This window comes from Diceros bicornis, chromosome 16 (genome assembly GCF_020826845.1).
Source record: "Diceros bicornis minor isolate mBicDic1 chromosome 16, mDicBic1.mat.cur, whole genome shotgun sequence".
In the NCBI taxonomy this organism is placed as follows: Eukaryota; Metazoa; Chordata; class Mammalia; order Perissodactyla; family Rhinocerotidae; genus Diceros; species Diceros bicornis.
In genome coordinates this window covers 52,812,289-52,840,018 of record NC_080755.1, presented here as the reverse complement: position 1 = coordinate 52,840,018, position 27,730 = coordinate 52,812,289, and the positions used below count along the sequence as shown (strand labels likewise).

At 36.6% G+C, this 27,730-nt stretch overlaps 2 protein-coding genes across 8 annotated transcripts in view; one reads left to right on the top strand and one right to left on the bottom strand.

Moving 5' to 3' along the window:
• RELCH (RAB11 binding and LisH domain, coiled-coil and HEAT repeat containing) overlaps nt 1–1,493 on the bottom strand; it is a 115,572-nt gene extending 114,079 nt beyond the window's left edge. For all 5 annotated transcript variants that reach the window (XR_009222465.1, XM_058557259.1, XM_058557260.1 and 2 more), the window contains exon 1: nt 758–1,493. Coding sequence is in view for 4 of the 5 variants with exons in the window: in XM_058557259.1 (XP_058413242.1) it covers nt 758–1,286 (529 nt within the window). In the remaining variant the exon portion in view is untranslated. The remainder of the gene's footprint in view (nt 1–757) is intronic.
• Nucleotides 1,494–1,836: 343 nt separating this feature from the next.
• PIGN (phosphatidylinositol glycan anchor biosynthesis class N) overlaps nt 1,837–27,730 on the top strand; it is a 118,102-nt gene continuing 92,208 nt past the window's right edge. Inside the window, exons 1-6 of one of the 3 annotated variants that reach the window (XM_058557255.1) lie at nt 1,837–1,924; nt 3,904–4,061; nt 22,541–22,789; nt 24,795–24,916; nt 25,369–25,467; nt 27,264–27,370. In XM_058557255.1, the coding sequence (XP_058413238.1) occupies nt 22,569–22,789; nt 24,795–24,916; nt 25,369–25,467; nt 27,264–27,370 (549 nt within the window). In that variant the 5' untranslated portion in view covers nt 1,837–1,924; nt 3,904–4,061; nt 22,541–22,568. The remainder of the gene's footprint in view (nt 1,925–3,903; nt 4,062–22,540; nt 22,790–24,794; nt 24,917–25,368; nt 25,468–27,263; nt 27,371–27,730) is intronic. The other 2 variants (XM_058557258.1, XM_058557257.1) reach the window with 2 other exon arrangements.

Here is a 27,730-nt window from a genome sequence, read left to right as displayed (position 1 = left end):
AACGCTTATAAATACATGATGGAGTAAACGATTACTCTATACTGCTAAAAATGATTATAACAAAGTAAAAAAGTAAATTCTTAACTTCTGCAGAGAAAAAAGCCAGCGACGCGGTGGGACCACAGGACAGACTGCAGCCAGAATTTGCCTGCCCTGCTCCTTAGATTTCCTGTAATTTTGGAAACTATTGAAATTAAGGCATCGAAATTGAATTAAACCGACTTTATTTAAACAGAACGCATTTTACGCAACAGAAAATCCAATGTTTGAGTAAGAATGTCATCCCAAAGACAAAGCTTCTTTAGTGGATCTGACTTTGCGAAGAGAGCAACATTTCCTACTCTTTTCTCTCTCTTGACTTGGAGTCAAAGAATTACCACGAGCAATTTAAGAAGCACTGTTTCCTGGTAGGGGTGATTCAGGAGATTGGAGGAAAAGGAAAAAAAGTTAAAGCGATAAGCCAGTTTGCAAGGGAGCCTTCTGGAGTCCCGTAATAACCAGTGAACTAGAAACTCTGGATATTTTATAGATACCGATACCAATAAGGGAGCCAGGAGCAAATACAACTCCAGCCAAGGCTCGGGGGCAGGCAGAAAGAACAGTCACTGCCAAATCCTTTTGCTTCCACCGCAAAAGACCCCCATCCCCTCCAATCCTCTCCCTCAAAAACGTTCCTAATACTCAGTACCCGCCCCCAAATACCCCCTCCCCCACTATCCCAACAACCCTGCCCGAGTGACAGGCTGCGTTCACTTACTGAGCTGTCCCCCGCCCGACGTCGTACTCGGCTCCCGACCTCCTGCGCCTCCCACGCCGGCTGCTCCAGGGAACCCCGGCGCCCCCATCCCCGGCGGGGTCCCACTCTGCCTCTCGAAGTTGCCAGGATTGGAGAAGTAGTCGCGCAGCCGAGGCAGCTCGCGGCCGCTCTCTAACAGCTCGGTGTGCAGCTCCAGGGCGGTCAGCAAGTACTGGTCGCGCAACAGCTGAGCCGCGATCGCATCTATTGACAACCGGCCCGGGGTCTCCCCGCTGCCCCCCAGCGCCACCGCAGCCGCCGCCGCCTCTCCAGGGAGCCCTGGCCGCGCACTGCCGCCTAAGGCCACGGGGTCCTGGGGCGACAGCGAGTCAGCAGAGCCAGGATCTAGGCCGCCCCCGGAACCCAGCCGAAGTCCTGCCCGTCGCTCCTCGGTCGCCGCTACCTCGTCGTCGTCCTCGTCTGAATCGCTGAGGAACGGATTCACCCCGCCGCCACCACTGCCACTACCTCCAGGCGCCATCGCCGCCATCTTATCCTATCGGGAGTACGGGCACCTCCCTGACTGGCTCTGACAGGCCTCAGCCTGAATCCCCCCTAAGCCTCAGCAGGCACTGCACACCTCCACAGTCCTGGCCTGGCCACGTCCCGCCTGCCCACCCGGAGACCAGGCGTAGGCTCGGAGGCAGAGGCTCCGGACGCAGCACCATCCGCTGCCTCAGCCGCTGCTGCACCAGCAGTTGGGCTCTGCAGGCGTCTTCCTGGTCTCCAGTCTCGCGAGAAACGGCGCGTGTCCTGCCCCTCTCCCGCCCCAGCCCCGCCCCAGCCCCGCCTGTTGTCCACACCAGCGAGCAAAGATGAAAGGCCCCGCTCCCCGCTCAAAGGCAAAACCCCGCCTCCACTCCTGTTTGATTGGCCGGAGAAGAAGGGAGGGGCAGGCGTTACGGAGGACTGGTCCTGGAATTATCGCGATAGCAGCCGCTGGCCAGGTAGGTGTCGGGGGTGTTCCTCGGTTTCCTTGGAGCGGTTATCACGGTGGTTTAGCAACCGTCTCTTGGCTATCTTTTGAAGGGTCGGGGGCGGGGGGGAGCTCTGCCCGACAGCTGGGTCCTGTCTTCGCGCTGAGGAGGCCTTATTTTCGAGATCAGGCGTGACCCGGATAAGCCCCAGGTGAAACCCGGGGACCAGTGCGCGGAGGCGCGGTGGCACCGAAACTGGCCTCATGCCCGCGGACGCGCTGTGTCTTGGCGCGCTTCGCTTTCTTTTGCTCTGTGCTGCCAATTGGTGACATTCCCTCCGCACGTGTAGCAGGTGCCCAGGGCAGTACTCAGAATTTGGCTTCCTTTCTCTTCTTTCCCTTCTCAGCCTTGTGCCTGCTCGCCCTGGAGGCCTGGCGACAGCACCGGCGTCTTGCACTTTGGGAGAGCGCCTTCTGGGCACCGAGTTAGTGCTCTAAAAGGGCGGGCCGGGCGGGGTGGGGTGGGCTGTGGGAGGTGGAGAGAGTAGATGGAAAATGGAACTCGGAGGTTTGGATTTGCTTGGATCTGTGAACACCCTTGTAGCCTCGACTTGAATCACAGACTATTAGAGACTCAGTAAACACTTAGGATTTAATATACAATTTGCACAACAGGGACTTTTCAAAATATCAAGTGCAGCTCCATCAGTAGAGAGATACGTACAGTGAAGCCTAGAGTCGTTCAATGACGTGGCAAGTCAGTTCCACTAATAAGTATTCAAAGGAATTAAAATCAGTTCTCTTAAGTCCAAAGCCATTCTTTTCCCATTATGCCTTGCAACCTTTCTGACTTGTTCATTTAGGCTGGAATTAAGGTATTGACTGTGGAACTTTATTTTAAAACGTAGATAGTTTAGATAGTTTTGATTTCCTTTTTCAAACGTTAGCACATAAAGTAAGTATACTAAGTTTGGAAGTTCAACATTTATCTTTCGTGTCATTCCTTGATTACTGTCCGGGATGGTAAAGGGAATGTTAGTGTCTGGTGAACAGTATTAGACTGCTATTCCTAAGAGCTTCTATTTTCTTCACACATAAATTGCTACTTTTCCAGGTTTTAGATTTACTCTCTTTCTGTATAGCTTCCTTTAAGCACCAAAATAAATAGGTAGCAGGAATTATGTTATCAGGTAAGTTACATAGTATGTTGAAGCAGTGATGTATCTCCTTTAGCTCTGTGGAGAATAAAAATAGAGCATTGTTATATAACTGTAGGTCAGGTTATTGGTTTACATGTAAAGATATGACAACAGTTAAGTGTAGGCTTTAATTTCAGTTTACCCAGTCTCAGTAAATTAAAATTTTCATTTTAATGAGGCTTTGAGTTTTTTGTTTTGTTTTTGTGAGAAGTTTTTTGGGGCTTGTTAATACTAAGAATTTGAAATATTTTTTAATAGAACATTAGCATCTGATGTTTGAATTCTAAATAATTTTCTGTGCTGTATATTGAAGAAAAACAGGAAAAAAACAATCCCTGATCTTAGGAATATAGGATCAAAATAGCCAATGGTGTATCCTGTTACATATTTCTTAGCAAAAAGAATTGCTAATCCTTATTGTAATTGAATTTGGCAGAGAGATTGAAAATGGAACCAATTTCTGGAATGGAGGAATGGGAGGGGAGGTGAATGGCATGGAAAGGGCATGATTTGAAATGGATTGTTTATATACAATGTTTTCATCTCTGTAACGGGGAATTTTAGAAAAATCCTGCACTTAGGGTCCCTGAAGAGGATTGTACTTATCAGATAGAAGAGCCTAAAGTTCATTTCCCAGTTCTACCAATTATTTGCTGTGAGACCTTCAAAATGTTACCTTACTTCTCTCAGCCTCACTTGTGTTTATCTGTCAAGGGGATAATGAAAGTACACAGAAGTAGGAATGTGCTTGTCATAGTGCTGATACCTAGTACACAGTAAATTATTATAGCCAGTTATTGACTAATGCAATATTAGTATATATTGAGAATCTTGGACAGGTTTTTAAAAATAAAACAAAACAAATACCAACTATTTAGTAGCTAAAGCCAGAAAAAGCAATTAAGTCAGTAGGGCCCAAAGGGAATATTTTTAATTTAGAGTCTGACTTCTAAAATGTAAATTGAAAATAGGTTTAAAATATGTTTCCTCAGAGAGCTGTAAGAAGTTGGATGTAGAAGTTCTTCCGTCATTGGCTTCCTATACAAATCCCTAGATTCCTGATTCTATTTCGTATCCTATAATCATGGACTTGTTTATGTGACCTTTATGTGACCTTCCAAGCCCACAAATCAACTGGCCAGGTTTCTCAGTAAGTACTTTTCTTTTCCACAATACATAGAGGTTTACTTATCAATTGCAATGTTTAAGTAACACATACTAGAATATTAATAATTGCTGATCTCTACTTATGATAATTTATTATTACTATTGTTGGGAATTTTTCTTTCTACTTAGCAAGATTTGCATTAATCTAGGTCTTTACAGCTAATAATTCATTGAATAATCAGGATAGTCATTGAAGTTTGTATCTTAGCAATGAAAATGTAAAAGATTGCTTTTTTTCCCCAAGCACTTCAGTCATTTTAATTAAAATAAAAAGTTATTTTTGGCCTTAATAGCCTTAAAATAACCACAAGTAACATTTTAAATGCAGGTTTTTGGCTGACAAAGTTTTAGAAATATTTAATTTTTGTTTTTCAGTGTGTGGTAAACATTCCACAGATAGAAGCTAAATAAATTTTATTGGTACATGGATATGTGTCTTTTAAAATTTTTAGTAGTTATTCATTTATTTTGGAGGTTTCCAAATGATTCAACCATGACAAAGTTTTCTTTTTCGGTAAACCTGAATAAAATATGATTCTCTTTAAAGATAAATCTTAAGTAATAATATTGATTAATATACATGTTCTTGGCAATAATAAAATAAGTAGTATGTGAAGGAAGATATTTTGGAATCACTGCTATTTTATATAAAGTAAATAACTTAAGCATAAAAGTTGCTCTTTTTTTTAAAGTATTGTAGATCTTCACAGTTCCTGTGTATGTTCTGGAGGAATAAAAAGAGAAGCAAGGCAGCCTCTAGTGGCTGTAGTGCATATTGCCTGTATCTTTGAAATGATAATCCTAAATAATTTATTCAGCAAAGGTTTGAGTGCCGGGACAGTGAAGAGTGCTGGAGAAGCCCTGACTTGCTGTCATGGAATTATGGTTAAGTGATAGAGACAGACATTAATCCAAAGAGTCAAAGACATTGCTGTGTAATGGTAAACTGAAGTAAAGGTTTCGGTTTCTGATTTGGACTGCATGGCCCCTGAGGAAGTGATGCTTGAAAGTGCAAGGAGATGTTACGAGACAGTGCGGTGAGAGAGGATGGAGGGTGGGTTGGAAGTGCATTCTATAGAGAGGAACTGTACCTATGAAGGTCTTGTAGCAAGAGGAACCATGGGTGGGTCGGCCCCGTGGCTTAGGGGTTAAGTGCACGCTCCGCTACTGGCGGCCTGGGTTCGGACGTTGGGCGCGCACTGACGCACTGCTTCTCTGGCCATGCTGAGGCCACGTCCCACATACAGCAACTAGAAGGATGTGCAACTATGACATACAACTCTCTAACTGGAGCTTTGGGGAGAAAAAGGAAAAAAAAAAGGAAGAGGATTGGCAATAGATGTTAGCTCAGAGCTGGTCTTCCTCAGCAAAAAGAGGAGGATTAGCATGGATGTTAGCTCAGGGCTGATCTTCCTCACTAAATAAATAAATAAATAAATAAATAAATAAATAAATAAATAAATAAATAACTGTTTAAAAAAAAAGAGGAAGCATGGGCTTCTTGAAGAAAAAGAAGTCCAGTGTGGTGAGATGCCATAAAACAAGGGGAAGTGCGATGAGACAAGGCTAGAAAGGGAGGCAGTGTACCGTGTACCACCTTGTTAGTCATCTTAAGGATTTTAGTCTTGATTAGGAAGGGGGAGAGGCACTGAAGGGTTTTATACAAGGGATGAGATGTTCAGATTTGCATTTGAAAAGAGCACAACAAAAAAGTAATACATGGCTACACAGCACAAGAATAGGGTGTAGAGAATGACTCCTGGTTCTCTGATTTGCATACCTGAGTGGAAGGTGGTGCTGTCTCCTGAGATTGTGAACACTAGGGAGTTAGGAGGGTTACCACCTAAACAAGGCTCATGGGGGATATCATGAGTTTGGTTTTAAACATACTCAGTTTGTGTTTCTTTGAATTATCCAAGTGGATATGTCAAGGTTGGAGTTACATACGTGGATTTGAAGCTATAATTTGTTGAGACTTTTGCATATAGGTGATAACTGAAGCCAAGGGTATGATTAAAAATGCCTAGACAGAAAGTATAGAGTGAAGAGAAGAGGGCTAAGGACCAAGTTTTGAGTAACTCCAAAATTCAGTAACCAAATAGTGACCATTCTATGGTCAGAGATGGAGGAGGAAAACTGAAGGAGTAATGTTCACAGTATCCAAAAAATGACAGCTGTTTACAAAGGAAGGCATAGTTAACAAAGACAAATTGAATGGATAAGCTATGGAAGATGAAGACTGAAAAATAGTCATTGGATTTTGCAGTATTGGCTAAGTGAAAGCTTTCTCTCTGATGTAGTGGAAACAAAGGCTCAATTGAAGTTGTTTGAGAATTAGGTGGTCAGGAAAAAAGAGATCATATTTTCAAGAAGTTTGCTGTGTTGGAGAGAAAAGGGCAGTCAATGCCTTTAAAGTTTTTTCCATTAACTTTTATATATATGAGATGTATCCTTGTCATAGATGTGGCTTAATTCATTTTCAATGCTGTGTAGTATTTCATTATGAATAAACAATGTATCTGTTTCTTATTGTTAGATATTATTTCCAATTTTTATTGTTAAAAATAGCAAAAGCCAAGTTTTGAATTTAAAGTTTTTTACCTGTATTTGTATCTGATGTGGAATTCATCTTAATAAATTCTAAAGTGGTAGCTATAATACTACTTCTGTCAGTTGGTTAAAAATATAAAATTAGATCTCTAATTCCACACCATATACAAATAAACTCTAAATAATGACAGATGAAAAGCAAAAATTTAAAACTGTTAGAACTTAGTTTTAATTTAAAGCTGTTCTTATGTGACATAAGAACAAGGGAAGTTTTCTTGGACAAGAGACAAAAAATTCGGTCCAGAAAGGATAAGTTTAGTGAATTATGCTGTATTAAAGTTATAAAACTTCTTTTTAACAAAAGGCACCAAAAACAAATTAATATGTAAATATGTATATCTAGATATATATATAGATATACACTCACACACACGTTTAATTATAATGTACAAGTTAAAGATAAAAGGCCAACAACCCTAACCATGTTTGATCAAAGGATATAAGAAACCCAATTTGCCAATAAAAACATGAAAAAAATGTTCATCCTCAGTAGTAATCGGGCAAATAGACACTCAAACAACAGGATGCTATTTTATCCTGTTTAGACTTGCATAAAGTAAGTATGAAAATACCAGGTAATTGTGAGGATTTAGAGATAATAGGAACTCTCATACATTGCTGGTGGGCATCTAAATTGTTATAGACAATTTACCACTATCTTATGAAGTTGAAAATACCATTTATTCCAGAAATTCCACTTAACAGAGATGGCTTTCAAACTTATTTGTACATAAAAGAGTTTGAAATACATTTTTCACTAAGACTTGCTATATTCATGGATGCACATACATGTATGTACACACATAGGGAAAAATTAAAATACTTTTTTTCAAAACAATGATTTGCCTTACTGCTTCTGAAGTACTTTATTGTGATGTATTCTCTACCCTCTCCTATTCTATTCTATTGCATCCTATTCATTAAAAAAAAAAAAAAAGAAAGAAGGGTAATGGCAATGCACCAAAATAATTTTGTAACGGGTCATCATTCCACTGTTTGTCGTTCTGAAAATCTCCCAATTTTACTGTAAGAGGTATGCTTAATTGCAGCATTCTTTGCAATATTGAAAATTGGGGACAGTGTCTATCAGCAGGATAATGTTCAAATAAATTGTAGTGTAGTTATATAATAGAATATGTGTCTAAGTGTTTGAGATAATTCAAAGAAATAATGCTTTCTATCTATACTGGTAAAAATGATAAGTAGAGTGGGAAAAGCAAGAGAGGTAATGTTGATGATTATAATGTTAATCAAACCTTGTAGAATGACAGATGGCTTTTAATCACACAATTGACTGAGTTTAAAATATATACCCTCGGGGCCGGCCCGGTGGCATAAGCGGTTAGTGCGTTTGCTCCGCTAGCCCGGGATTGGCCCGGTGGTGCAAGCGGTTAACTGCGTACGCTCCGCTGCCGTGGCTTGGGGTTCCTCGGTTTGGATCCCAGGCGCGCACTGATGCACCACTTGTCAAGCCATGCTGTGGCGGCATCCCATATAAAGTAGAGGAAGATGGGCATGGATGTTAGCCCAGGGCCAGTCTTCCTCAGCAAAAAGAGGAGGATTGGCAGATGTTAGCTCAGGGCCGATCTTCCTCACACACACAAAAAATATATACCCTCTGTGCAGAAGAATTTCAAGTAATTAATGAAGATACTTCATGATCTCAGTAGATGGAGCATAACTACTCACTCTAAGTATTAGTTGCACGTAGTGACTTCCTTCCAAGGAGTACAGTATGAAAGAGGGAGGGAAACTGTCAACTTTACATTGGAGAAACCTGACAAACGCTACCTTAGCTGGGTGGTCAAGTTTAATATCGGTAGTGATGAGTCAGGTTGATAGTATGCATCCTTAATATGATGTAATGAAAATGGCACTTTATACATGTAGTTTTCCTCCTCAGAATCCATAACCCCATCAGACAAATTCCAGTAGAAGAGCATCCTACAATATACCTCACCGGTACTCCTCGACACTCACAAGGTGTTCAAAACAAGCAAAGTCTGAGAAATTGTCACAGCCAAGAGACGCCTAAGGAGACATGATGAGGAACCATACTGCGGTATCCTGGAATAAAGGACATTAGATGTGAAGAAAAAAATTTGAATTCTTTTCAAGTGTATAGCTGGGCATGAATCATCTAAATAACTAACAACCTGTGTTATCTACTAGCCATGAGGAAATTTGAAAATTAATTCTTAAATGGCATTTTGTAAAGTCACATATAGTTTTCAATTAAACGTGACATAAATCATGATGAAAAAATATACGCTCCAAAATAATAAAGAAGCAAATCAACTAGTGTTAATTACATGGCTTAATAGTTTCCCTGATTATCTTCTCTTGTGTGCAGGTCTCAACTACTTTCTTACAGTTTTGACTGGCAATATTCGCTCTTCACATGGCAGGTTTCTCTATTGTTATTAACTATCATAAGTAGTTAAGAACAGAATCTCTAGATGACATCACAGAAAATGGCAGGGTACAGCACTTAAAGGATCAGTTTCTCTCCTGAAACAAGCAGAAATTGTCAAAGAGTAACAGAATCAACTTTTTTGGAACTCTAGAATCTGATCCAGCATTTACAAGCAACCAAAGGACTGCTTAATGAAGAAAAGGGCTGCTAAATTTTCGTCAGAGCATTGTGGCATTGTCACCCACTGGATTACATCTTCATTCACAGTGTGGCAGGGCAGCTGTGGGGACTGTGGCCTGCATTCCTGATGTGGCTTACTGGTTACTCTGGACCTTGTTCTTAAAATACTGTGGTCTGATGGTTTCCTGAATGCAGAGTGCAGAGGCTGGCTTTTGTTTTGCACACCCCCCACACACCCCCCAATGCATGGAACCCATGCTCAGGAAAGACCTGAGAGGTCCCTAGGCCTCCACCTCCTGTAGATCTGTGGGCTCCGTGCAAGCAGAAGGTGGCCAGGTTTAGCGAAACAAACAGATGACTGAAACCATTAAAAATCAACACAGATAAACCCTGGTGAGGGAGGAGACTCTGATTTCCAGGGTTACCACACTAAAAATGCAAGTTTTCAATGAAAAATTACAAAGCATACAGAGAGTCAGGAGAGTATGGCCCATTCATAGGAAAAAATAATAAATCAAGGGGCCAGCCTGGTGGCGTAGTGGTTAAGTTCGCACACTTCACTTCAGCGGCCCGGAGTTCACAGGTTCAGATCCTGGGCATGGACCTATGCACCGCTTATCAAGCCATGCTGTGGCAGGCGTCCCACGTATAAAATAGAGGGAGATAGTCACAGCTGTTAGCTCAGGGCCAATCTTCCTCAGGAAAAAAGAGGAGGATTGGCAACGGATGTTAGCTCAGGGCTAATCTTCCTCAACAAAATAATAATAATAATAATAAAAAATCAACAGAAACCATCCCTGAGTAAGTCCAGACATTGGACTTCCTACACAGAATTTAATCAACTGTCTTAAATGCGCTCAAAACGCTAAGGGAAACCATGGACAAAGAGCTAAAGGAAATCAAAAAAGTGATGCGTGAACAATGAGAGCATCAATAAAGAGATGGAAATTATAGAAGGAACCAAACAGAAATACTGAAGCTGAAAAGTACAATAATTGGAATGAAAAATTCACTGGAGGAGTTCAGCAGCAAATTTGAACAGGCAGAAAAAAGAATGTGGAGAGAGGGACAACTGAAATGATCCAGTCTGAGGAGCAGAAAGAAAAAGGAATGAAGAAGAGTGAACAGAGCCTGAGAGAACTGTGGAACACCATCTTTAAATAATAAACTTTTAGTATGATTTATGCCGATGTGAACACTAAATCACTTCAAGCCTATGAGTTTAGCAAATAACCTTTATTGACAAGAACAAAGGTTATGTGAAATCAGAGCTATCCATAAAATTTGTGGTGCTTATAACTATAACTCTAGTTAGTGTTATCTTTTGAGTACAGACTTAGGCTCCAAATTAATTTTTTTTCCTACTTTTTATTTTGAAATATTTTTAGATCCATGGAAAAGTTGCAAAAATAGTACAGAGAGTTCTTGTATACCCTTCACCCACTTCACCTAATGTAAATGTCTTACATAACCACAGTGTAATTATCAAAACCAGGACATTAACATTTGTACAATACTGTACTATCAACTAAACTGCACATCTTAGTTGAAATTTACCAGTTTTTCCGCTATTGTCTGTTTTCTAATCCAGGATCCAATCCAAGTTTCCTTGTTGCATTTAGTTGTCTCTTCAGCCTTCATTCTATGACAGTTCCTCAGTCTTTCCTTGTCTTTCGTGACCATGACACTTTTGAAGAGTACTGGTCCATTATTTTGTATACTGTTTCTTAATTTGTGTTTGTCTGATATAGTCCCATGAATAGATTGACGTTATGCACTTTTGCCAAGAATGCTATGTTGTTCCTTTTTCAGTGCATCATATCAGGGTTACATGATGTTAATATGTCTTATTATTAGTTCTGTTAACTTTGACCACTTGGTTAACGTGGTGTCTGAGGAGTTTCTACATAGTTTATGTTAGTATTTTTCCCTTTGTAATTAATATATATTTGGGGGAGATTTCTTTGAGACTGCAAATAACCTGTTTTGCCTCAAACTTTTACCCACTGAGTTTAGCGTTTATCAATGGATCTTGCTGGCGATAATTATTACTGTGATGTTTACCTAGTTGTAATTTTATATTTCCCTCATTCTCCTACATTTATTAATTGGAATTCTTCTGTGAAAAAGAAGTGTGAGATTCTAAATTCATTAATGTCTCATTGCCTTCTGGTAGAGATATGGATAATAATCAAGTAATTATCTCCAACGTGATGTTAGAGAAAAAGTATCAACTATATTCTCATTTGCTTTTCCTTCCTGGAATTCTTTTAGACACTCTTATTTAACCTTATCTTTCTTATACTGAAATAAATTACTTAAAAATAAAAATCAACTGAAACTATTGTTCATTTTTTACCTTTTCTATACATGAGATCTGAGAGAATAGAGCCTATGCTCCCTAACTGGAAAAATTAGTTAGTGGTGGTTCCTAACTTACTTGGGAGGAATTTTATAGGCTTTCAAGGACTCTTCCTTTTTGTTGGCTCTCCTCCTGCCATCGTCCCAAAAACAAGTAAAATTTCCCTTTGACTTAATACTAAATTAACTGTACTTTTCAGTGAACTAGGGGGAAGCAATCAAATAAAACATATATACATTCAGTTTATTCCACCAATTAATTGACTACTCCATACCACTTAGGCCCTGAGAATGAATGAACAGAAAGGCGGTCTTTGCCTTCATTATAGCTTATATTCTAGTCTGAGAATGCATATTAAAAAAATAGGTTTTGGACAATGCTAGGAAGAAAATAAATGTGGTACTTTGATAAAGAAACATGGGTGAGGATTCTTTTTGATAGCAGGTCAATGAACCATCTGAAAAGGGGACATTTAAACTGGGACCTGGAGATTAAGGATCCAGCCAGGTGAAATGCTGAATCCCTGAGATGAGAAAGAGCTTTGTATGTTTCTAGGAACTTAGGGATGGCCAGCGGGGCTGAGCCTAGGAAGGAAGAGTGGTGGGGAGTGGCATTATGAGGTAGAAGAGGCCTTGGAGATGATAGAAGGACATGGGTTATTATTTTGGAACAATGAGAAGCCACTGAAGGATTTTAAGGCGAGAAGAGATGTGACCTTATTTATATTGTAAGGGAAGAAACTGGAAATTGTATGCGGAATGGGTTAGAAGTACCTGAGTTTTGGGGTTAAGACTTGTGTATAAAATTCCTAAAGAACAATTAGAATGAAATATAACTGAAAATGAAGTTGAAATTTAGTACGATTTGTAGAGTCCAATATATAAGATAATTACTTTAGAGGAAGGGAAAAAATTGTGTCGTGTAGTTTCCTGTAGTTTAGTAGGGAAAGCCGTTTGTAGGTTGTTGAAGTGGGGTCCAGCTGAAAAATGGTGAACTTATATGGTGGCCATAAATGTGGAGAAATGAAAAACACAAGCCGTTTTGAAAGTAGAACCAAACTGGACACTGAGAAGTATTAAAACAAATGTGCAATGTTTATGTCATTAATATTTAGTTGTAATGAATATTCCAAGTCCGTAATCAAGAACTTATGAAATTGATTTGACAAGGGCAGTTGTTTTCAGAGCCACTTAAAAAGTTGTTTTTGGGAGATTGAATTGCATGACAGCTTGAAAATGGTCTCTGATCATCTTAAAGCTATGATTTTATAGGCTAAGCAAACTTATATAGGATACTCATTTTTCTGTTAGTTGCTATATATATAAAAGTATTGTGAGTACTTATCTAAAGCACTTTTAAAAATAATGCCTTAGAATTAATTTATCTGATTTAATTAACAAAGTAGGACATTTAGTGGGATCAGAAAAAATATTGAATAAAAATATAGATAGCATAAATCTTCTGTTTCAGAATACAATGGAAAGCGTCAATGTGTCAATGTTGGTACTTAACTCATTGTTATAATTGTTTACTTGTTCATCTCACCTAACTAGATTTTTACTGCTGCTTATTAAATAGCAGTGTGATTTAAACATCGCCTCATCTCTCTGGCCTTCAGCTTCCTCTTTTTTGAAATCTAAGTTTGACTAGGTTGCCCATACTTTCTAATATGCCACTTCTTCATGTAGTTAACAAACATTTACTAAGAAACTATTAATGGGTCAGTCACAGGTGGATGGATGTCGTGGATATACAAATGCCTGGGACTATGTCCAAGGGATCATTGTTTAGTAAATAAGACTGAAAGTAAATAATTCCAATAGTGAATTAGGTGCTACTGTGGAAGTGTTTCCAAGGTAAGCAATGGGAAGATGAGGAACGATCAGTTTCAAGGGTGAAATTCTGGAAGGCTTTTTAGCTTCTGTACCTTATTTGTTGCCTCTTCCTTGTGTTCCGATTGGAGAGGAGGGGGGAGTGAGAAAATTAATTGGGTGGTTCAATTGGAGGAATTTAGTGAGTATGTGACTATTCTTGTTTCATAACATTTAGTTTATCCTTGTGAAACAGTAATGAAGTGGTATCGTATACTCAGTGCCAAGCACTGGGCCAGGTATGTGGCATAAATTCATTTTAATCCTCACAAACATTTTTGTAGTTCATTGGTATTATTTGCATTTTACAGGTGAGAAATCTAAGGCCACAGTCTGCTAAGGACCTGATTTCCAAGCCCATCCAAAATAGATACCAAATTGCCTTTTAAAATTTTGTAGACTGTGGCCTAATAAATGCCTGAATAGAGCCATTGTCAAATTCTGTTTGTTTATGAAATTTACTTATATTATTGGGATCACTAATAAGAAGTGTCAATCTTAATTTACAACTTGGCAGGAAAATATATTTTTTTCTTTTCTATTGCTTTCTTTCAAAATAATGTAAACTCAGCTATTTAGAGTTTGATTTAAAAAAGAAGAGTAAAAGTTGGGTTGCTTCACAATCTAATGGTATGGCTAAAACTTTATATTTGTGTTGTGCCATGTCTTATTTACTTCCTACAATGCTCCTATCTTGGAAAGGGCTGATAGTTTTTTTTTTTTGATGGATAAGGAAACTCAGTGACTTGACAAGGATCCCACTGTTACTATATAACAGAGCTAGATTTTTACTTTGGCTATCATAGCTTTAAGAAGGTCAAAGTTCTCAAATGAAATTTTTGTTTCACTACTTCCATAAACTTTTGGGTGGTGGAAAACTTATGTTATCTTCTAACACATTTGATACTTTTTTGAGAAAAGCTGTCTAATAGTGATTGGGAAAAGAAAGAACATAAGTCCAGGGAGTTATTTGTAAATGCAAATGAAAGTGAGAAATGATATAGATGTTTGCTTATTTATAAGTACGATAAGGAGAGTACTAAGGTTTCCATGATAAAGAAGAGCTATTTATATCAATGTAGCTTCTGTACATCTAAATGTACCATATGTACTTTAGCTCTGAATAGAATTTAAGATCTAACTGAAATGAATTAAGTACTTGAAAAATGACTTACTTTGGACAACTAAGTATAATACCTGACAGACTGGGTCCTGGACTAGAGGATAGAAAAAAGGATAATAAGTGAATAGAATATTATGAATAATTTTAGACCAGTAAATTTGACAATTTGGGTGAAATGGACAAATGGACAAATTCCTTAAAAGACAGCTACCAAAGATCACTCAACAAGTGGTAAATAATCTGAATATCCCTATATATAGGAAGAAATTGAATTTATAGTTAAAAACCTTCCCACAAAGAAAACCTCAAGCCGGTGGTTTCATTAGTGAATTCTGTTACACATTACGAGAAGAAATAATCAATAAAAATCAAACAATCAATCAATAATCTACACAAACTTCCAAAAACATCAAAGAGGTAGCAACACTTCCCAACTCATTGTCTGAGACCAAAACCAGAGAAAGACATTACAAGAAAAGAAAATTATAGTCTAACATCTCATAAACGTTGCTGTAAAATGCTAAACAATATTTTAGCAAATAAAATCCAACTCTCTATAGAAAGGATAATACTTAATGATCAAGTGGGATTTATTCTGGGAACGTAAGCTTGATTTAACATTTGAAATTCAGTCAATGTAATTCACCACATTAAGACTCAAGTCAAAAAACAAATGATCATGATCATCTCAATAGATGCAACAAAAAGCATTTGACAAAATCCAGCCTCCATTCATTTAAAACTCTCAGCATATTAGGAGTAGAAGGGAATTTCTTTAACTTAATAAAGGGAATCTACAAAAACCTAGAAAACTGACAACTTTCACCTCAAGATTGGAAACAAGGCAAGGATTTCTGTTGTTACCACTTCTATTCAACATCATACTGGAGGTCCTAGAGAGTACAGTAAGCATGAGCCATAGATAAGAGACATATAGATTGACAAGGAAGAAGTCTTTTATTCACAGGTGACATAGTTATCTCTGTAGAAAATCAAAAGACATCTACATAAAAGCTACTGTAACTAACAATTTATCAGTGTTGCAGGATACAAGGCAAATATATAAAAATCAGTGGTGATTTAAGAACTAACAAGAGGAAATTGAAATTAAAAATACCATTTACAATAATATCAAAAAATATGAAATATGTAGGGATGAATTACAGAGACATGAGGAAACTAGAGTGTTATGGATATGTTCATTATCTTAATTGTGATTATTATACACTTCAGATATGTACAGTTTATTATAGACCAAGTATGTCTCAATAAAGCTATAAAAATGCTATAAAGAACATTATTGGGCCACTTCAAAAAATTGGAGTATAGATTAGATAAAATGCTGATTTGAATTTACTGAAGTTGATAACTCTACTGTAGCAACATAAAAGAGTATCACTATTCTTAGGAAATAAACACCAAACTGTTTAGGGGTAGAGGGCCATGGTGTATGTAACTTATTCTCAAATAGTTTAGAAAAAATAGTCTGTGATTTTACACATGCACACACACACATGCATAGGAGAGGGTGAGGTGGAGAGGTGAGGCAGGGATGGGAGAGGCAGGAGAAAATGGTAAAGCAAATGGGAAAATGGTAGCATTAGATGTATATGGCTAAGGGGTATATGGGTGTTTGTACCATTATTCTTGCAACTTTTCTTTCAATTTCAAATTATTTTCAAATAAAAAATATTAAAAATATATGCTAAAGAAGGTGCTATCATTTACAAAAATTCCTTGGGGGGGGACACAAAATACAATAACCAAAAGAAAAATTAATTGAACTTAAAATTTAAAAGTATAGCTCTTTGAAAAACACTGTTAAAAAAATGGAAAGGGGAAAAAAAGAGAATTTTAAAAAATGTCCATTAAACCCATGAAAAGTTGTTCTCCATCATTGGTTATCAGGGAGATGTAAATTAAAACTACATTAGGTTACCACCACACTCCCAGTAGAAAGGACAAAATTAAACATTACAATACCAAATGTTGGCAAATATGGGGAGCAACTGGGGCTGTCAGACATTTCTGGCCTGGAGGACATTATGCTAAATGAAATAAGCCAGTCACAGAAGGACAAATACTGCGTGAATCTATTTATATGAGATATCTAAAAGAAACTCATGGAAGCAGCGAGTAGAATGGTGGTTGCCAGGGACTGAGGGGAAGGAGAAATGGGAGTTATTGTTCAATGGCTATTGTATAAGTTTCACTTATGCAAGATGAATAAGTTCTAGAGATATACTGTACAACAGTGCCTGTAGTTAACAGTACTGTATTGTACACTTAAAAATTTAAGAGGGTAGATCTCATGTTAATTGTTCTTACCACAATTTTTAAAAAATTACCTGTATAGGTAAGGAAAGTAGCAGCAAAGCAGTGAAGCTAAACTTAATGTTCTGGTATAAAACCAAGTTTGGGACTTAGTTCTCTAATCAAGAGATTTACGTCCATTAGCTTAGATTTTAAACCTGATGGCAAACAAGTTTTTCTCACATGATGAATCCAGCTTCGTGTACATCAGGAACAATAAAACTTAATGATTGCTGACGACATGGTAGGGACTCTTCTGCATGTTTTATACATATTAGCTCAATTCTAATAACAACCCTAGGAGGTAGGTACTATTGTTATCCCCATTTTACTGATGAGGAAACTGAGGCACAAAGAAGTGAAATAACCTGCCTGCAGTCATATAGCTAGTTAGTAGAGAAGGCAGGATGTGAATCCCAGCAGTGGAATGCTAGGCTATATGCTCTTTACCATTATGCCATCCTGCCCCCCAAGGAAAGATACTGAGATCAGGTCTGGACATATTGATCGTCTGAATAAATGTTAGAAGAAGCTTGGACTCTGCAGTGATGTGACCCAAGGTTCAAATCTCAGCTCTTCCCCTCACTAGGTATGTGATCTTTGGAGCATCAGTTAGACCCCATGAGACTCAATTCCTTCCTGTGAAAATGGGGATTCCAGTATTTCATTTACAAGGCAAATTCTGAGGATTAGAGGAAATAATGTAAGTCAAGTACCCAAGCCCAGGATCTGATGCAGAGTATGCACTCAGTCAGTAGCAGCTAATACTATAATTGAATACTCTCACAGTGTTAAGAAACATTATACACAATATCTAAGAAATTATGAAGCATATTATACTTACTATAAAAATCAAGTTAAATTCTTCAATGGCATTTGTAGCAAAATTATAGATTGTCAATGAAATAAAATTGTAAAACACTTTTAAACACAATGCTTGTAGGTGTGTAAAACAGTTTGGAAAATGTTTGGCAGTTCTTTTTACAAATTTAAACAACTGCTTACCATTTAACCCAGCAATTCTAATTCTGCGTATTTATTCAAGAGTAATGAAAGCATATATATGTCAATTCTTGTACATTTACTATTCATAGAAGCTTTATTTATAATAGCCAAAAACTGGAAACAATTTACATATCTATCAAGAGGTTAATAGATAAGCAATTTGTAGCATAGCCATACAATGGAATACTTCTCAGTATTAAAAAGAAAGAAACAAACTAAATCACACTATATTCATAAATCTCAAAAATGTTATGCTGAATGAAAGCAGATACAATAAAATACATATTGCATGATTCCTTCTCAGTGACATTCTAGAATGGTCAAAATTCATCTTGAATCACAGAAGGCAGATCAGTGATTGCTTATCATCAGGGCTATGGGGCAGCGATTGACTGCAGAGGGACATGGGGGAACTTCTTGGAGTGATAAAAGTATTCTATATCTTGATTTTGGTGGTTGGTTATGTGAGTGTATATATTTGTCAAAGCCTGTATAACTTAAAATGGGTCCATTTTTGTATATAAATTGTATTTTAATAAAGTTGATTAAAAAATAGATGCCATTCATTAGAGTGCTTCAGAAAAAATTTGGTAAGACTATTGACCTTAGAAAAAGTAAGACTTGTTTAAATAAGTAGAATATATTATGATAGAGAGCCCTTACATTCAAAAAGAAAAATAATTGTATACAGATAGAGGTAATTTTTATTTAATGTGTGTATATTTAAAAACTAGATTAAAAACATACATTAGTAGATAATTTTTTGGATATGAAATAATTATCATAAAGTTCCTTGTTAGCTTTGAAAAGCGGGCTACTAGATATTGTATCTTGCATACATCTTTTTTTGTGTGTGTGTGAAATTTTTGTTGTATATTATTGTTTATCAGTTACCATATAAGTGCATCCCTCCACCCCTTGTGCCCACCCCCCACCCCCCAGCCCCTGGTAACCACAAAACAGTTCTATCTGTGTGTGTGTTGGTTTATCTCCCACATAGGAGTGAAATCACGCAGTATTTGTCTTTCTCTTTCTCGCTTATTTTGCTTAACATAGTACCCTCCAGGTCCATCCACCTTGTTGCAAATGGGACGATTTTGTCTTTTTTTATGGATGAGTAGTATTCCATGGTGTATATATACCATATCTTCTTTATCCAATCATCAGTCGAGGGACACTTGAGTTGCTTCCATGTCTTGGCTATAGTGAATAATGCTGCAGTGAACATAGGGGTGCATAAGCCTCTTTGGATGTTGATTTCAGGTTTGTTGGGTAGATACCCAGTAGTAGGATAGCTGGATCATAAGGTATTTCTATTTTTAATTTTATGAGGAATCTCCATACTGTTTTCCACAGAGGCTGCACCAGTTTTGCATACATCTTTTAATTGCCTAGTATTCCCCGTATCCTCGAAGACTTGGTAAGTGTCAGTGATTCTTCAAAGCCGTTCCTTGCTCTGGTTGGCTCGTCATCCTGTCCCTTGTGGCCCTGCTAAACCGAGTGCCTGTGATACTGAGGTGCATTTATTTTCACGCCTGCCTTTTTTGGACATATGGAAAGCAGGGACCACGTCTATTCCTTTTTCTATTTCCAGTGCTGAGCATAAGGCTGGAAAAATAGTAGGCTTTGAATAAATGTTGTTGAATTGAAATAAGATTCATCTTAGCCAAAATTACTTTGTTTTTTTAGTTCATTAAAAAAACATCGATTGAGCATCTGCTCTGTCAGCAGGTAGGACATACAGTAGTGAACAAGATAAGACATCAATCTGTGTCCTTATGGGGCTTACATTCTAGTGGAAGAGAAACATTAAGTAAATTTCAGCAATAAATACAGAATGTATAATTGTTTAAGTCAAGGAAAATGAGGGAGGGGTCTACTTCTTGGTGGTCAGAGAAACCTCGAGGAGGTGACACATTTAAGATGCTTGAAAGATGACAAGAAGCCTGCCATTGACAAGATGACAAGAAGTGCCAATTGAAGAGCCCAGAGATAGTTTGCTTGGAACAGAGAGGTTTCCCTGGATGCAAGACTTGCAGTGCCAAAAGCAGGAAGGTCCCAGGCAACCCAGGAGTAGGCCAACTCCTCCACTTGTGCTCTAGGTTCCATCTCCTTGCTTTCACAAAGATTTTTACTTGTGTAGTTACTCCAGCTTTCTGCTGCAGCATTAATGTCTTTCTATATTCTAAGTCCTTCCTCAGCACACAGATCTTCTAGTATCTCCCAGCTGAGGAAAACCCTATATTGGCTCTGCATCAATTTTCCTTTTTATTCTTTTTTTCAGAGTTAACATTCTCCCAAAGAGCTGTGCTCGTTCCACTGTCTTACTCTCCTTCACCTCCCATTCATTTTTCAAACAAGCATTTTAATGGGCTCAGCTTTCACTACTCTGTTGAAATTTCTCAGTAAGGTTAACAAGAACTTCAAATGGTCAAATCATTCTTGGCTGCCCTGCTCTTTCTCCAGTCTTTTAAGTGTATCTGACAAAGTTGACCACACCCTCCTCTCTTGAAACACTGATGTTAATAATTTCTCTGTTTGAAATTTTGTCATTTAGAATATTCTACTCAATGTCTCCTTTTTAATTCATCAAATTTAGTTTGTTATACTCTGTCTATTTGAGATGATGGCTTTGTCTTTAGGAGGGCTCGTGAGATAGGAAGAGAAATATATGTTGCAAGTGTTTAAATTAATTTATTATTAGGAGAATCAGTATTCAGCTGAAAAAATTGTTTCCATATACAGTATATCAAAAATCTTAAAGATGCTCATAGCCTTTGACTCTGATTGCACTTATAGGCAGTATCTTAAACACATAATGTGAAATGTCTAAAAAGTTAACATAAAAATTACATATAAATTTAGAATAATCACATTGACACTTTTAAGAGTGAAAAATTGGGAAAAGCCTCAATGCCTAACAATTGGATGATCAGGAAAATTAAGATGCACCCATAGAATAGAGTGTGGTAATGATAAATGATGTGTAGGAAGAGATGTTTTTTCTTTTTTTTAAATAATAGAGAAATGTCAATGTATAATCAAGGAAAAAATCAATATATAAAATTGTGAGCCTCTATAAAAATGTAGATTGGATGAAAATTGTAGGAAACTGTTAACATTTTTCTTTAGGTGGCAGAATCGTAGGTAGTTTTTCTCTATATTCCAAATTTACCACAGTGATTGTTTTATTTTTATTTTCAGAATACCATTATTAAGATGGTACTTGCTGTGTAGTTGAAGCTTATATATATTAGAAAAAGCAGAATATTTATTCTGAAGCTTTTGCCTTAGGTTGTAGAATAGCATCTACTCTGTAAAGGATTTTTATGCTTTGTGGAATATCTTTGATATTTAGTTGACTCTTGATTCTCTCAGGAAAAAAGTGGCCCACAATTTGACGATTTGCTCTATTTTATTTTCTTTTTATGATATACTTGACTTTGATAAGGTATTTTCCCCAGTGTTTCAGTTTTTTGCAGGGTATTTTGCTATTCTTTCCTTCCATGATGTAATTCTTCAGGCCAGGAAGAATAAGATGTATCTGTAATTAAAATGACTTCATCTTTGGTGTTTTTCAACCCATGGGCACTATATGTAACTAATGCAGTTACCTTACAAGAAAGACAAGTTGGAGTACTTTGTTGTTGTTGTTTTTAATCTGCAGAGATATTCATCAACAAAAGCGAATTATAGACTGGCTTGAAAAGCACTCTCGTGGACAGTTTGCTGTTGACATTTAATCATAACTGTCTTACAGTGATATTTAAATATTTCACATTGCTTAGTTTTCCTTCTCTAAGTACTTGTAAGCTCATCAGATTTGTGACTATGTCTTCTTGGTGTTCCCTGTAGTACCCCAGCACACAGTTATGCACATAATATGTGCATAGAACATTTTTTATTGAATGAATGAGTGTAACCTGCTTTTCGTATTGGTTCAGGGAACTAAAATAGTGTTCCCTTAATGAGTGCAGATTTTCTGAAGCACAGATGAAATTTAACTACTTTTTCCTTCCTATAATTCAGCTAAATGGACAAAATGCATGTTGTCTGCTCAACTTGATGATAGTCAAGAGAAGATAGAAGTCTCCTGAGCTGATAACCAAAAGTCAAAAATAATCCACAAACATTTAAATAATGTTAAATTCCGAGAATATCAACAGTTGTCATGTGGGCAACCAAGAGCACCATGAGTTCTATTTTCTATTTTATACAGAATTTGATTTCACTGAACCATAACTCATTTTAGGACTCATTTAATTCTTTCTTTGTTTTTTGATCCTATGCTAGTTTTTATGAGCTTAGTATGCATTTAAATTTATTATAAATAATTAGTGCTAATTGTTTACTGTGGTTGAACTTTTTGTTTTTGCCTGAGTGTACTTTATCATGTATTTTATTTCAGTATTATCTCGTTATTAAATAATGTTTATTAGCACCATAAATGAAAATTAAGTTGTGAGTTATGTACTGTAATATTTTAAAATATATGTTCAATCTCCATGTAGTCATCAAAATGTGTGAAAATACATATGATTGCATTAAGGTTTACCCAATTTAATTTTGTTCCCTCTTTCAGTTTTTCTTGAAGATTGGTTACACTGGATATGCTGCTGTTCTTTATTTTGGGATTGCTCGTACATTTTGTGTTCTTTGCCTCCATCTTTGATATTTATTTTACATCTCCTTTGGTTCATGGAATGACTCCTCAGTTTACATCATTGCCTCCTCCAGCAAGAAGATTAGTGCTGTTTGTTGCTGATGGCCTGCGAGCAGATGCACTTTATGAATTAGATGAAAATGGAAATTCTAGAGCGCCATTTATTAGGTAAGCATGTCAACTGGTACAAAGACATCTCTGGAAAATGTTATCCTGATACTATTTATCCCACCTTGAGCATAGGAGTGACGATGAGAAAGAGAATAGGGCACATATACATTTGCTAATCTTATGGATTAGCAAGTTAATTTCCTTGCTAATAATGCCAGGAGTTATTTCTGTTATTATGGAAATTGATATCAGGTGAATTGAAACATATGACCTTAGCTGCTTGGCCTAACTTGTCCTAATTTCTAAAACCTGGCTTACAACTCACTATGTTATCTTTTCCTTATTAAAAAAACCTGTTAAATTTTTAAAATAATGACAAGTATAAATATTAATGAATTGCTAATTACAATGAGTGTTTAACTAGAAAATGTAGACTTCAACTCAAAATATACCTTCTATAAAAAATATAAAGCCCTTCCAAGTCTATATCACTGTTAAATGTAATTTTAGATTCTATTCAGTGGCTTTGAAAAGAAATGTTTAATTTTTGGGGCTTATGGGGTTCCTACAAACAATTGTTCTTTTTCTGATTAATGGCAGGCCCCTCAAAAGCCCTTCCTAATGCTGTTGTGGAGAGATTAAAACTCAAATTCAAGTGGAAATTTCTCTAAAATATTCCATCTTCTCCTGTCCCCACCTGTGGTCGTTACTTTCTATCCTTTTACCCTGTTTTAGTTTTCTTTATTTTTTGTGAGGAAGATCAGCCCTGAGCTAACATCTGCCAATCCTCCTCTTTTTGCTGAGGAAGACTGGCCCTGGGCTAACATCCATGCCCATCTTCCTCCACTTTATGTAGGACGCCCGCCACAGCATGGCCTGACAAGCGGTGCATCGGTGCGCGCCCGGGATCCGAACCCCAGGCCACCAGCAGCGGAGCACGTGCACTTAACCGCTACGCCATGGGTCCGGCCCCCAAAATTTTTATACCTCCCTCATTCTAAGTTCAGTTTTCATTATATAACTGAAGATGTTAAAAAATATTTCTCTCTTATGTGTGGTTCAATGGTTTTCAAAACTTATTATGTATGTATTTTACCAAAATTAGTTTTATTATGAGGTGAGTCAATATTAAGTATCTAAACTAGTACTGAAAGATATTTTTCTACAGAAAATCAAGCATTTATCTTGAAAAATGTTACCAATGCGGTAACTGTTTTATAACTTGTTGCTCTGCTGGCCTTTCATCTGCAATGGCATTACTGGTGGTTTTGTTTTCTTCCCCAAATTTTTCAAATCACTGTGATACAAGTTAAAGAATGTTGATACATTTTAGCAAAAAAACCTTTTGCCTGTTTTAATCTCAAATTTAGGAATATAATTTAACTCCTAATTAGGAGTGTAGCCATTTCCCCTCTCCTTAATTTTTTAGTTTGAGAATTTTTCAACTGCAGAAAAGTTTACAGGATTATATAATAACCCATAATCTCTATAACCTAACCTAGATTTAACAATTTTTAACTTTTTTCATATTTGCCTTGTCTCTCTCAGTAGACACACACGTGTACATACATTTGCTTAAACTTTTAATTATTTTTTTCCTGAACAGTTTGAAAGCAAGCTATTATGACGCTTCACCCCTAAACACTTCAGCGTGTATCTCGTAAGAACAAGGACTTTCTCCTACATGACCACAATACCATCATCACACCTAATAAAATTTAACATTGCTAGAATAATATTGTGCATATCAGTTATTTCTTATGTAACAAAGCCTCTCAATACTTTGTGACTTAAAACAACAGTGGTGGATTTTGCCTTGTGATTCTCTGTAGTGGTTGGGTGGGTCTTTGTTCATCTCACCTGGGCTCACTTATGCTACTGAATCCAGCTGGTGGGAGGGCTAGGACTGGGCTCAGCTGGGATCAGAAAGATTCTTTTTCTTCTTAAATTTTGACTCACTTTTTTGGTTTTGATTCCTTCTGTAATCATCTTATTTTTCTAAAGCCTTAACAGAGCATTTAATCATGGTCTATGTTAACTGTTCATCTGTGATATCTTTTAGGAATATCATAATGCATGAAGGCAGCTGGGGGATATCTCATACACGTGTGCCAACTGAATCTCGGCCAGGCCATGTGGCCCTGATAGCTGGGTTTTATGAAGATGTCAGTGCAGTTGCCAAAGGTATTGTCTATTTAGACCATTCGGTCACGTGAAAAACTTATTGCATAAATATTGCTTCTTTAACAGTGAATCATGACACGAAGTGAGGTGTGTTTTGAAATACTTTTGACAAGTATTTTAGCATGGCTTTCATAAACACCCTAGTATTGATTCAATAATTAAACTTTAGTCTTTTATCATCCTGTACTATTGAAAGAATATGATTGATGGCTCCATGGTTTTCCTACATGTTAACACTCAAAAATTCAAAAGTGAGTCTAAATTTTAGAAGTGAATTATCTCTTGTAAGCTTTTTAAAAGTTTTTGTTGTGTAATACATGTAACATAAAATCTTTTATTAGTTTTGCATTTGTTCTGCAATTAATCCTCCTTGTTATTATTTTAAGAATACTGTTTTAGGGGCTATACTAACACTGTTGTTACTGTTTGCTTTTTTTCTCAATTACCTGAAGGATGGAAGGAAAATCCTGTAGAATTTGATTCTCTTCTTAATGAAAGCAAGTACACATGGAGCTGGGGAAGCCCAGACATCTTGTCTATGTTTGCCAAAGGTAAGAGTCATAGATTATATTTTCTTCATAGTAAATAGGTAATAAATCGAGATAATTTTTAATATGTTACTGTATTTTATTGATTTTGAGATACATGTTTTTACATACTTAACATCTCTGAAATAAGGATGTGACATATCAGTTTGATTTTTCCTTGTTAGTTGTACTTGAAATATTAGCACATCATACAGTTGTTAGTATCTTGGATTTGATGAAATTGTATATGACTGTAACATTTAACAGCTTTATAATCTTGGGCGAGTTAGATAACTTCTCTGAACTTTAGTTTCCCTTTTTGTAAAATGTGATAATAACAATAATAATTTATATCTCATAGGTTTGTTTTTAGGATGAAATTAGATAGTTCGTGTGAAACATTTAGCAAAGTGCTTGTCATATAATCCCTCATTATGATGATGATGTTGATGTCTGGTTTTACTTTGATAAATTAGTAAAATAATTTTACTTTGATAAATTAGTAAGAAGTTAGCAGATATTCATATATAGATTTAAACATTAAAATTTATATTTATAATTTCTGTTTTCATATAGTCAAGATCATGCCATTTGTGATATTTGTTGCTATGCGTGAGTCTGCAAGTGTAGAACATCTCTTGATTAGAAAATTCATTTATATTATTTTCTAAAATCAGTTGAATTCAATTTGAATTTTATGTCATTAAAAGCTTTTTAGTGGGAGCAAAATGATTGGTCATTTTACATAATGAAAAGGTTTTGTAACAAATTTACTTAGCCATGGGTGTAATTATAATAATTGGAATTATTGAAGATTATTATATGTTCTGAAAGCAAAATATATATTCAGAATTTTACATGTGATATTCATAGAACATTATTATGTAGGGCAGGCCAAAAAACCTCAAACTGCTTGCCATTTATACACTTCCTTCTTTGGAAAGCAGTTCAGCTTTTTGGGGGACTGGTGGTGGTGAGGGTGGATTAAGTTGCTATGGCTCACTAAATTTACTGTCCTACTTCTGGCTACGGTTGCTAGGACAGGACCAATGCCTGAACTGGAGACAGTCCAATAGGAATGTTCCATTTCTTATGGTAACCAACAAACACATTCAAATCTTTACTTAGGATGTGAGGAGGAGAATGGCTGAGCAGTGGAATAGTGTCATTAGTAGAACTGATATTATAAGAGATTGTCATTACTTCATTGTATCTCTTTCTTATGACCTGTAAGAGCCTATCTAACTCAGAAATTCACCAAGTTGATTAGATGATTAATAAAATCTTGCAAATGTATAAAATTAATATATTTGTTGACCCCTTCAAACTGTTTGGCAATAAGCAATATTTATTCCCTTATATTGAGAAAAATAAACAGTCTATGAATAAGTGAAGTGAAGTATTTCAATTGACTTCTTACTTTAGGAAGTTTTGTAAACCAAATGACTTCATCTGTTTTAGATTGTAACATCTTAAGATGCACAAATTTTTTGAATAGTTTAATCCTTATAGGGAGACAAATGATAGTGTTTATTTATGTTACTTTGGCAAGTTAATTAACTTACATGTAGTATATCTGTAAAACTAGAATATGTTATTGTGAGAACAAAAAGCAACAGCATATGTTAAAGTACAAAGCATGGTCCATGGCACATAAAATAAATATTAATTATTCCTCTCATCTTTCTCTTTCCCGTCATAACACAAAATACTTTTTGAGTAATCTTTGGTAACTCACAAAAATCTTTAAAAGATTATTTCATATTTTATGACAGTTTAAAAGATTTTAAAAAAATTTTTTCCCCAAATTTCCTTTTCAGATGTTAGTGGAGACCACGTTTTTATACATGCTTATGACGCTGATGATGAGGATTTTGGTGCTCAAGATGTAACAAAACTCGATACCTGGGTTTTTGATAATGTTAAGGTACGTGCTATTGAGTGGTTAACCTACAGCACATATATTTGTACCTAAAGTACTAGAAACTTATTTATTAGTAAATGCATCTTAGTTTTTTTCTACTTGCATGAACTTGAAAGTTCTGTATTATAGCACACTACTTTAAAAAGACTAGATTCTGAGAAATTACACATTCTATAGTAACCAATTAATAGAAGTTTTAAAAAAATAATTTTAAAAAGATAACCTTTTAAAATTCCATGTTTCTGACAATAAAATGAGCCCTAGATTGGAATTCAGGAAACCTGCATTTCATTCCTAGTTTGCTGAATCATTCTGGGTAAACCTTCTTGATCTTTTGTTGACGATAGAACCAATCTCTTACAG